General features: G+C 35.7%; 1 protein-coding gene across 1 annotated transcript; it reads right to left on the bottom strand.

Annotated features, from left to right (window-relative positions):
- Nucleotides 1-643: 643 nt before the first annotated feature.
- LOC110855233 (esterase E4) lies at nucleotides 644-8,971 on the bottom strand. The gene is made up of 9 exons (XM_022103649.2): nucleotides 8,674-8,971; nucleotides 8,073-8,213; nucleotides 7,917-7,998; nucleotides 7,550-7,651; nucleotides 7,323-7,478; nucleotides 6,455-6,847; nucleotides 5,716-5,903; nucleotides 1,500-1,777; nucleotides 644-1,038 (listed from the first exon to the last, which is right to left on the bottom strand). Exons 1-9 carry the CDS (start codon nucleotides 8,905-8,907, stop codon nucleotides 843-845), a joined length of 1,770 nt encoding a protein of 589 aa, XP_021959341.1. The 5' UTR covers nucleotides 8,908-8,971; the 3' UTR covers nucleotides 644-842.
- Between the last annotated feature and the right edge of the window lie 3,088 nt (nucleotides 8,972-12,059).

The raw sequence follows: 12,059 nt of genomic DNA, 5'->3' as shown, positions 1-12,059 counted from the left end.
GCTAATTTGAGCGCGAGGCGCGAATTTTAAACTGTTTTCCAGCCAAAACCTCCGTTTTTAAAAATTCTGTAAATTTTCGAATTTTAGCGCGAATCCAAAAATTCGAAAACATGTCTCTTCAGATTGATTCACTTGACTTATAAAAAATCCAAATACACTATTTTTTGAAAAAGTACACATTTGAAAGAGTTCATAATTTTAATGAATTTCAAAAACTGGCAAAAAATTTTGAAATTCAAATTTCGAGATAATTGGATTTTTTATAAGTCAAGTGAATCAATCTGAAGAGACATGTTTTCGAATTTTTGGATTCGCGCTAAAATTAGAAAATTTACAGAATTTTTAAAAACGGAGGTTTTGGCTGGAAAACAGTTTAAAATTCGCGCCTCGCGCTCAAATTAGCGCATTAGGAAAAATGAAAAAATACGGGTATGCTTATTTTTTGTGGGGAACAAAAAAAAATTGGTCCCAACCAGATCTGAGTTGTACACGTAAAAGACTTGCATTGTGAGTATTTGTATAAGCAGTTTGCTTAATATGTATAATAAATTGCCTGCATTTACGTAAAAGGTAGCAATGTTTTTACCAATGTTTGTATAACTATTTATATTGTACAACATTTGTTGCGAATTTTCGCCGAATATTTATGTATGCAATTTTAGTCATATTTATTACAATTTTGTACACAATCTTGCAAAATATATCTCGTTGGATAATAAATTGTACTGAGGGGAGTGGGAAATTAGCCTTTCAGTGGCAGAGAACTTGGGTCGTTTGTTGGATTTTATGTTCAATTTTGAATTTATATTTTAGGCTTGTGTGTATTTACATATAACAGAATTTTATAGAAACACAGGATCACCACGAAGTCCCAGACTTTTCCAGAATTCCACCCTTTCGGAAATTTCTTGCGGAAATTTTATCATTCTTGGAACCTGGTTAACGAAATTAATCTCCAATAGTTGCATTGCAGAGGGTGAAATGGGCTTCCAGATTTTAGCAGGGGATCGGTAATCGGATTCGTTCAGACTGGGGGTTCTGTCCAAAAAGAAAAAAATGTGCACTCTTAAAAATAATGTTACTGATTTTAAAAGTAAATGCACTCTAAATTCTAAATTAAGTAAACTATACGAAATCCAGAGGAATGTTAACTTGATGAAGAGTAAAGTTTAGTCTGTATTTAGTACAGTTTATGCAATATACACTCTTAAAATCTGTTATTAAAATAATACCAGGTTGTATATATCTACTACTTTGCAAAGTGGTATTGATAAGCAACATAGAGTAGTAATTCATCGAAATTAAAAATTTACCATATCGGTAGCAAATTTTTGCAAATTTCTACGGAACGCTACAAGTTTAGTACCAATCGGTAGCAAGTTTAATACCGAGTAAGAAAATATATTAGATTTTAAACAGTGTGGAATTTATGTGCAAAAGGGTACTACTATTTTTAAGAGTGTAACTGAAATCAAGCCAAATTTTAATTTACAACATACCCCGTTTCTGCAAAACTGGTCCATAAATTGACCAAAGTTTCCAAAACTTTGAAATCCTTACTGGTCTCGTTCATATTGGGAAACTGTTTCGTATTGTTGTACAAATAGAGCATTTCATTCGTATGAGCGACCCCCCAGTTGTCCCGATTCAGCCCGATAGTTTGCACGATGGATCGCTCTCCCGCGTAGGAAAACATGTATCCATACGTAGGGGCGATTTTGGAATGTTGCTCCATCATGGCGTGAACCCCTTGGACGATCATTCTGTCTCCGAATATCTGTAAGTAAATAGTTGGAAAAAAAATTGTTGGTAAAGATGTGTCCTTAAAGTACTTCGAGACGCAAACGTATATAAAGGAGTTAAATGTTCTGGTGTTTTAATTTAAAAAAAAAACCAACTGCATACGTATTTTGTGGCACCTGCATACATATTTGCATACGACGGATATCTCCCAGCGTATGTTCTCTGATTTTGGCTAAAATCGTGTAAATCGATGACAAGTATAATTACTATGCACATTTGCAAAAGACACAATCTCCCAAGATCTAGGTTTGGGAAATAAATTTTCATTCAAAGATAAGGCAAATTTTCTGCGTTTTCTCCAATTTGGAGGCAAATATCTTTGCTAAATCCAAGCTTTAGTAAAGTGTCTTTTTCAAATAAATACATATGTATTACATTTAGGATACACCATTTTGGTCAAAATCGCTGGGAGGCTACCTTGTAAGTGTTTTGCATTCTTCATTTTAAGAAGTGCCTGCTGCATTTCCGTTCTTATAGTCATATAGCTTCTTTTAAAATTAGTTTTATGACGTGCAGTTCCCAGATAAATACATAGTCTCAACTTAAAAAGTGATAGTAGAGTAGATGACTATATTAGCTTAGTTTTAAGGAATTTCAAATTTATTCTTAATCCATTGAAAAGCCAGTTAAATTTCAAGTAGAAAACGTGTATTAAACTTGAAAATATATTCCTCCTGTGACCATGAAAAATTGGTCACGAAAGAGAAAGCTCCATCAAAAATACGCACGAAATTAATGGACAAAGTGTATCATTCCCGGGTCAGAAATTTTTTTGTGACCCCGACAGTAATATGAGGCTTAGAACAGACTTTTTCCTCAATTTTAATCAATATTTGGTGGTGAAGTTGTCTGCGGTTCGAAAATTCCAACGTTAAACCTAAAGTGCAAATGAAGTCAGAAATATTGATTTTAATCCAGTTTTTCACGAATTTCGCTGTAAATGCTACTGTAGACGCCTTCACAAAGGTCGGTGGGGTTTCATCCGATATGGACTAGTTGAGGGGGTGCCCCAGTTTCATCAGGACGTTTATCAAATATTTTTTTAAACTATCTCCTCTCCTTAATCAAGGAAATTGGGCTGTTTTTGCTCAATTCCGCCGATTCCCACCAAAACCATGAATGGAGCCTGATAAGATAACATTTTGACCTTTTTTTGTATGTTATGTATATATGATTATACATAAATAAGTGGTACACAGTGAGAGGAGACAGAGGAGAGTATTTATTAGTGGAGAGTTAAAGCTGGAGTGATGTACAGATTCATAACTAATTACATATACATATCTACGTAGGCATACATATACCTAACACTACCCTCTCACGAAAAAATATTTCTCCTGAAAAATAGTCTGAAAGAGTGTGTAGGTTTGCAAACTAAAAATTTCAGTAGTCACAATTTGAATTAGAAATTTTGGTGGTTTGGGAAATACATAGGTAAAATTCATGGAAAAATGAAATATGAAATGACTCCGGAAAACAAACATGAACAAAGATTTTGCATGAATAACACTGAACAATTTAATACACATATCGAATGACGCAGTAATTTTGCAGGGCTGGAACTTGAGAAGATGGTATGGCTCGCAATCGGTGGTGGAATTGTGTCATCTCAGGCGTGGTGGTGGTTGACTCATATAAAACTTGCAGATTGGGACAAAACGATGAACAAAGAAAAATACATTTTTATGGTCGTGGTATGTGGTCCATCGGGACATCGGAGATACATAAATACGCAGACTTGTGAGGGTTTTCTCTGGGTGACCCATAACCGGACAACTCGAAGACGCAGGGTTTTGTGTGGGTGACCCATAACCGTGACTCGTTAAAAAAAGGGGAACTATGTACAATGTGGATTTCCATACTTGAATAATTGACACAATTGGACTCGCAAATAATATGTAGACGTTGCTCATTACAAACATTAATCTCAAGGCGTTATATTTCATTCTCAGCCTGGGAAAGTCGTGACAACGCATAGGAGCATAAAAGTTCAGCAGAATTTTGAGACAAGGTGAATCAGATTTGCAGCAAAATTTGATAAAGAATTGGGACAATTTTTAGACGAAATGAATAAAAATGAGTTTTTTGCATATATTTTGCAGAAGTTTTGCAAATTTTGAACGAATTTTGATGAAAATTTTTCAGAAATTAAAAGGAATTTTTTACATTTCTTTTACGATTTTTTTACAATTTTTAAGGACAATTTTGCATAAATTTTTTTGACGTGTTTAAAACAAATAAACCGTCGCAAACGCGCATACGGAAGTAGCTTCAGACGTACTTCACCCCAAACGGTTCCACCACAACTCGGGAACACTTAATTTCACTCTATTTCACCTATAGATTAATTTTTTGTAAAAATCTCATTTTGCCCCGACCACACCCCCTGGCGACGAGGGGGTGTGGAACAACTCGGGAACACTTAATTTCACTCTATTTCACCTAAAGATTAAATTGCACTAAAAATCTCATTTTGCCCCGACCACACCCCCTGTCGCCAAAGGGGGTGTGGTCCGGTTGCCCCCAAAAGTTGATAGGATCCTTCCCCTGGGGTCCTATGTATGATGGCGAAAACCGATTTCGATTATCTCGATCCGTTCTCCTGATATCCTGCTGACAGACAGACGGACAGACAGACAGACAGACAGACAGACAGACAGACAAAGTCTTCACATAAAGTAGCTGAAGCTACTTAATAACGGAATTTTGAATTTTGCATATTTGCTCGAATTATGAAATGTAAATTTTGGACTGGAGATTTGGAAATTTTAAGAATGAAGGAAGATTTTCAGGGTGGTTTAGAACCAATTTACAGACCTGATAGCATCCGGGAGGATAATCCAATTTACAGACCAGATGACGAAAATTCACAAAAAAAGTTTCACAGGAAAATCACACAGTTTACACAAGGTTTTGAGAAGAGAGATTTGGGAAGTTTCCCTATCGGAAGCAAAATGACAATGCTCTAAGGGGCGTTGGTCAAGCTGCTTAGTCGTCGGAAGAATTTTGAAAATTTTAAAATCCATTGTGAGTGGGAGGAGCGAAAGAAAGTACTCGACGGTCCACCAATGTTATGTATATATTATTATACATAAATAAGTGGTACACAGTGAGAGGAGACAGAGGAGAGTATTTATTAGTGGAGAGTTAAAGCTGGAGTGATGTACAGATTCATAACTAATTACATATACATATCTACGTAGGCATACATATACCTAACATGTGATCAGCTAACCCTTAGCGTATTTGACCTAAAACGTGTTAGTTTTTTTGATGAAATATGTTTCTGTCCTAAAGAAATTATCATCGGTAAACAGGTTAGTTTTTCTGGTTTTTTCACCGTACCGTTTGGGGAGAGAGGTCGATTTTTCGACCATTGCTTAGGCTTAGGAAATCTGTAGCATGTGATGCTTTCTAATCTAAAAGACCTTCATCTTGGGGTCACTTTTCAGTGCTAATCTGATCTCTAAAGTTGAAAGGTCAATTCTATGGCCAAACTCTTTGGTGTCAGACGGAGATTTTGTGCTATTTTATCGTTCAAAGCTTCGGACATCACTGTAGTCTTCCTTGACCTTGGACCACCGAAACCTTTATACCAAAGATAGACCCTGTCTCTAGGATTACTTTAATAGTTTGGGCATCCAGATCGTAGTTGCACTTGGACTGCTACACTGCATCAAACATCGTGCATTTTTTTCTCGTGCAAAAAGTGAAAAATTATTGCCGCGCGCGTGTAGCTAAGCTTCTCTTACTTTTGACCTAGTGATGTCAAGTAAAAGCGGTCAACACCAATGATAGGCACTGAATGTATGCACAAACCACAACTGACCTTTTAATTTTATGTTGACCCGTTCAAAAACTACGCTCTACTATCACTTCGTATGGTAAGACTATGTATGTACATATACTCACCTTCATCCACTTCTTTCGATTCCGAAACGTAATTTTGGGATCTTTTCCTAAATAATAAGTTTTAATTTTCTGTGCAATTTGTCCAGCATTTTGGGGAGTGGTCCGGTTCTCAAAACTTAACGCGTACGGTATGATACTGTTCCAATTTAGGTTTATATGGGTACGATGGCTAGGGTATAGTTGAATTCCTGGAAAATTCAAAAATATAAATATATCTGCATACTTATTTCCCGAATTAAAAAAATCAGTTGGTACAATTCAGTTGGTACAATTGGATATCCAAAACGAGTAAAAGTTTCCATAACTGTGCAAACAAGTTCTGGACGCCCAACATAGAAAAATTGGGCAAAATTTCACTATTCCCACATGCATACGTAATTTAGCATGGATTTTGTACATTTTACCACCAATAAATTTTTAATTTCATGAAATTTGGAAGAACTTTTGTGTTGAAATGTTTTCCTACGAGGAATTAAGACATTTTCGAAACTATGCCATACTACGTATGTAAATAGAAAAATGGTCAAAATTTATAGGAAATCAGATACATGTAATTACGTCAACGGATTATTGGAAGATTCAAAAATGGAGAACTTTTTGTCCTGTTTTCTATTTTTGACATTTCCGAACATTTTATACTTCCAAAACTCGGTGTCCAAAACTAGCCAAATTCGGATTTAGACGACGGGTTTCAGCAGAATTTAAAATAAATGTACAAATTCCAATTTGAAATACTCACCCGCCGCGAAAACGGAACCTTCATCCTTATTTAATCCGACAATCATCGGAACGCGACTAACTCTCCCGTGTCGGTACGACACTTCCGGTGCCTCAGTGAGAAAGGGGGATTTTGTCCATGCCGACTCGACCACCGGTCCGAACGGAAGTCTCGACAAGAGAAGCATCCTCCACGCCTTGATCGACCTGCCGACCACCCAATCGGCATCTTTTGCCCGAAGACAGGAAACAATGGCGGCAGAATTCCCCCTTTTATGACAACCCATTTCTCTTGCGACGACCATGGAACTCGAGTACGTCTCGTTTTGCACGGCCCAATTCGCAAATGGGGATCCGGATTCGAGAATTGCTTGCTGAAATAAGTCTTTGCTTTGTGGCGAGACCATGTGCAGTCCTGTAAAAGAAGGCGTGGTAAATTTAAAAGTATTTAAAAATACAAGCAGGGTTTCACTTTGTAAAAGCTAATGCAGTGACAAAAATTGCGGAAATTAGTTCCCGAAATCCGGTCTCAAATTCTGCAGTAATAGACAAAAGCTTCATGCATACTGTAAAAATTCTAAATAATAATTTTAACATAATTCTGCAGAAGATTTGTATGAATTTTGTTTTGCAGAACCGCATGTGCATAATTAATTATTCATACATAATAGTTTGCCGCAAAATCGCTCATGACAACGTTTTCTGTAGAAAACTGGTACAAATTCTGCAGAAAGTTCGTTCAAAGTTTTACCCGGGTTATATATTTACCTGAGCCACAATTTGGTCCATTTTAAAAATAATAAAAATATTTTTGCACATTTTCTAAGTTGTGATACGAAAATTGCATAGTTGGTTATGGGGAAAACGAAGCATATTTATAACTTTCGTACCAACACTTGCTGCTCCCGCACTGTTCCCGACGAGCGTGATTCGTTTCGGGTCGCCCCCAAAGTTTTCAATATTTTCGACCACCCATTTTATTGCAAGAGCTTGATCTTTCATTCCCCAATTGCCAGATGCTTCATCGTCTCCAGTGCTGAAGAATCCTGAATTATTTTTAAATTTGTGTGGCAAGTTTTAAGATAAAATTTAAATGAGTTATTTAGAAGTTAGTTACCTAACACACCGACACGATAATTAATCGTAACTAGGACTACGTTTTCCTTATTGAGCAAGTAAGCAGCACCGATTTCAGAACTTCGACCGTAAATGTAGCCACCTATAAAAGTTAACTTTACTTAATTTACGTGGTATTCATGTCAAAAAAGTGCGACCTGTAGGTGTCGCTTAATTTCAGAAAGAGCTATGTTACTACACTCAATTTGTACTTAGCTCATAATAGAATTAAGGTGCGACGCGTGATACATAGAAACCTGCCCTCGTGCAGTTAGCTCATTTTAGAATTAAGGTGTGACGGCACTTAGATCATTTTGACATTAGGTAGGACGATATGCTAAATAATTTACCTGAAAAATATATCTTACCTCCATGAATATAAATTAAGACTGGTAATTTACTCTCCCTTCCTGTTTTCTTTACAGGATCAGGAGGAATCGCATCACCGAACTATAAAAAATATTTAAAAACTGCTAATTGTACCAAAAACTAAAATTCGTTTTAAATATAAGTATTTACATTACCACTGGAGTATAAACATTAAGAAATAGACAATCTTCGGTTCCATGAAGATACATGAATTTAGACATGTCAAGTTGTAAGCATGCCGGAGATTTTTTAACAGCTTCGAAAATTCCGGTCCAGGGTTTAACTGGAACAGGGTCCTTAAAAAAATTAGTTTACTAGCTGTAAATAAGCACTCTCATAATCATAACCTGTTTAGTAACAAATCGTTACTTTACATAAATATTTATGACGCTATACCGATTAAGTAAAAATTTGGCTCCAAATAAAAGCAATTTTTACTTTACGCAAAATTTACGTTTCTGTACGACATAATAAATTTTTGCAACGAGTACTGGGCAATAAATTTAAATTTCACAGAAATTATTGCTACATTTTGTCACAAATTGTAACCAAGGTAAGTAATACATATTTTTACATATGTATATACCTATGTATATACACTCTTAAAAGTAATGCTACCCTTTTGAAACGTCCTGGAGAAATGATAAAATTATTGGTAGGATGTGTATGTACAAAATATTTATATAGCGGTTCCGAATGGTTACAGTTTATTACCACGTTATCTTTATTATTTTAATTTTTGAATAATTTTCTAACCCTGAATCGAAGCTGCCCAGTTGGCCCTTCGGCGTATTTGATCCCTTCAAACGCAACTATGGGATGTCCTCCCACCGTTTCTTGAATGTACCCTTCAACCCATCCATTCCTCGTTTCTGCGAAGGGCGGAGGAGGCTCAACAATTATTTCGATGCACAAGACACAAGGAAGAAAAAGTTGCCAATTGAGAACAGCAAAAGTTTGCCAAATTTTTATAGATGCGATTCGCATCATTGTGATAATTTACGAAATAAATTGGCGAACAATTTATCCGTGCCCCTTCAATAGAGGTGCTGGCAAAAACTGAACAATTTGCGATTATGAATGTGGTACATGTGTAATTTATACGAATGGGATAATTAAATCATTACCTGCATTAATGATTTCCAGGTAATGCGTAATTAATTGTTAATTAATAAACGGTTACAACGCATGTAACAAAGTAGTGAAATAAGTAATTGGATAAGTCTGATGCATATTTATGTCGACACCGTTTGGCTGATTAAGGGTTTGGTTCACCTCTTTTTGTAACATTTCTGGTCGAAATAAAGGTTATCACTAATTCGGAGCTACATTCCGATGCATATGCAATTTGGTACTCACGAGACCTGTTTGACCATCAAGTGTGTGACCTGTAACGCGTAAATTCGAATCAACTCTACCACTTGGCGTTATGAGGTTACGCCCAAGGTTTCACGTATACGTATGTACTCGTCTTTGCGTTTATTAGTTACCTGACCTAGAAATGGACGGACGGAGTAACGACGATAACGATCTTATAAAGTGAGCGTTCACATATTAATTCATAAATGGTTAGAAGAGCTGGGAGAAATACTATTTAGAAATAATACTATTTGTAATTCAAATGCATTTTTTTACAATGGTATCGGTATTTTTAATATTACGTATTTTGAACTTAAAAGAACTAAAACATGAGTAAAATACGTTAATATTTCATTTCGTACTTCTAAACTCGGGGCATCTTATATTCTATATATAAAGGGTTCGTATTTATTTTCTCCCCAGTAAGTTTTGACTACTCGCGCGGACACAAATTCAGCTGCTATTTCTGAACCTGTTAATGCTTATTTTTAAAAATTTTACCATGAGTAGTCCAATACCATAGGCCGACCATGACCTTCATAGAGTCTTGATAAAAAGTTTAGTTGTGCAGCAATTAAACATTTTTAAAAAATCGGAAAAATTATGATGCATCCGAAAAACTGTATGACTACGGACGAGCAGAAATTTTTTCATATACAAAAAGCAGTCTAAGCGATGTAGTAAGATGTCAGCTACTACAACCACAACAATTCAGCTCAAGATTCACGAAGAACCGAAAGTTATGTACTTAATTGTTGAAAAAAGTTAATTGACTCAAAACGACTAAAAATTATAAACATGTAAATTTACCATGCCACAATTAAAAAGTTTACAAAATCGACGAATTGGAGTTACATTGCTCATAGAATAACCCAGGAAACATTCACATATCATAGGAACATTGATGTCAGTCTTAAATCTGGGGAAATATTCCAAAAAAGTGGCGATTTCGGTGAAAGAAAGCAAGGTCAAGAACTATGGCATCATATCTTCAGGACTAATGGATTCTCAAATGAACCATATCCAGAATTGAACCTACAACATGTGGTATACAAAACCGAAAAAAAGTCGCCTGTACCACCCATGAGTGTTTCCAAATCGTCGCACTAATTCTAAAAAGACGTAAGTGCATTCGATGCTAAATTTTAAAACCACGTAAGTGCACTCGATGTTTAATTTTAAAACCACGTAAGTGCAGTCGATGCTCAATTTTAAAAAGACGTAAGTGCACAAAAAAAACTAGTAAAAAGACGTAAGTGCACTTTTAAAATTATAAAGAGTAATTACTTGTTCAAAATTGTCCTATCAAGGGAAATTTGAACTTATTGGCCCCCGCAGGCAAGTAATGAAAGAAAATTCAAAATTTAAAAACCACACCCTCAGGGGGTGTGGTTCTCGTCACCTAACGTAAGGTGAATTAAATCATAACGTATTTCTTTCCTCACCCGGTGACGCAATTCCTGAAGATTATTAAAAATTTAAAAACCACACCCTTCGTGGGTGTGGTTATCGACGCCTAATTTGCAATAAATAAAACATGGCATGAAATATATCCTTTTTCTCATCTCGATGATCCATATTCGACGGTACATTCAAAATTTTAAAACCAAAACATTCAGGGGGTGTGGTTCTTCAAGCCAAAATTGCATTTTTACTTGGTTACACCCCCAACGTTTCCAAAATTGAATTTTTACTTGGTTACTCCCCCAAAGTTTCAAAAATTGAATTTTAATTTGGTTACACGCCCAAAGTTTCCAAAATTGAATTTTAAGTTGGTTACACCCCTAAAGTTTCCAAAATTGAATTTTTACTTGGTTCCATCCCCAACGTTACCAAAATTGAATTTTGACTTGGTTACACCCCCAAAGTTTCCATAATTGAATTTTTACTTGGTTAGACCCCCAAATTTTACAAAATTGAATTTTAAGTTGGTTACACCTCCAAAGTTTACAAAATTGAATTTTGACTTGGGAAAACTTTAGGGGTGTAAACAAGTCAAAATTCAATTTTGTAAACTTTGGAGGTGTAACCTAGTAAAAATTCAATTTTGGTAACTTTGGGGGTGTAACAATTTTGGAAACTTTGGGGGTGTCACTAACTTAAAATTCAATTTTGGAAACTTTAGGGGTGTAACCAAGTAAAAATTCAATTTTTGAAACTTTGGGGGAGTAACCAAGTAAAAATTCAATTTTGCAAACGTTGGGGGTGTAACCAAGTAAAAATTCAATTTTTGAAACTTTAGGGGTGTAACCAACTTAAAATTCAATTTTGGAAACTTTGGGGGTGTAACCAATATAAAATTCAATTTTGGAAACGTTGGGGGTGTAACCAAGTAAAAATTCAATTTTTAAAACTTTGGGGGTGTAATCAACTCAAAATTCAATTTTGTAAAATTTCGGGGTGTAACCAAGTCAAAATGCAATTTTGGCTTGAAGAACCACACCCCCTGAATGTTTTGGTTTTAAAATTTTGAATGCACCGTCGAATATGGATCATCGAGATGAGAAAAAGGATATATTGCATGCCATGTTTTATTTATTGCAAATTAGGCGTCGATAACCACACCCACGAAGGGTGTGGTTTTTAAATTTTTAATAATCGTCAGGAATTGCGTCACCGGGTGAGGAAAGAAATACGTTATGATTTAATTCACCTTACGTTAGGTGCCGAGAACCACACCCCCTGAGGGTGTGGTTTTTAAATTTTGAATTTTCTTTCATTACTTGCCGGTGGGGGCCAATAAATTCAAATTTCCCTTGTTAGGACAATTTTGAACAAGTAAT

The sequence above is a fragment of the Folsomia candida genome, unplaced genomic scaffold (genome assembly GCF_002217175.1).
Source record: "Folsomia candida strain VU population unplaced genomic scaffold, ASM221717v1 Fcan01_Sc012, whole genome shotgun sequence".
In the NCBI taxonomy this organism is placed as follows: Eukaryota; Metazoa; Arthropoda; class Collembola; order Entomobryomorpha; family Isotomidae; genus Folsomia; species Folsomia candida.
The sequence above is the reverse complement of the archived record's forward strand: the minus strand, read 5'-3'. Positions and strand labels throughout refer to the sequence as shown.

What these genes read in the sequence shown, in the direction of transcription:
- LOC110855233 (XM_022103649.2), bottom strand. Translation starts at nt 8,907, where the DNA reads ATGATGCGAATCGCATCTATAAAAATTTGGCAAACTTTTGCTGTTCTC. An exon ending in CTTAATTTATATTCATGGAG is followed by an intron (nt 7,652 to 7,916) that starts GTAAGATATATT and finishes TAACTTTTATAG; the next exon opens with GTGGCTACATTTACGGTCGA. An exon ending in TTATCGTGTCGGTGTGTTAG is followed by an intron (nt 7,479 to 7,549) that starts GTAACTAACTTC and finishes AAAATAATTCAG; the next exon opens with GATTCTTCAGCACTGGAGAC.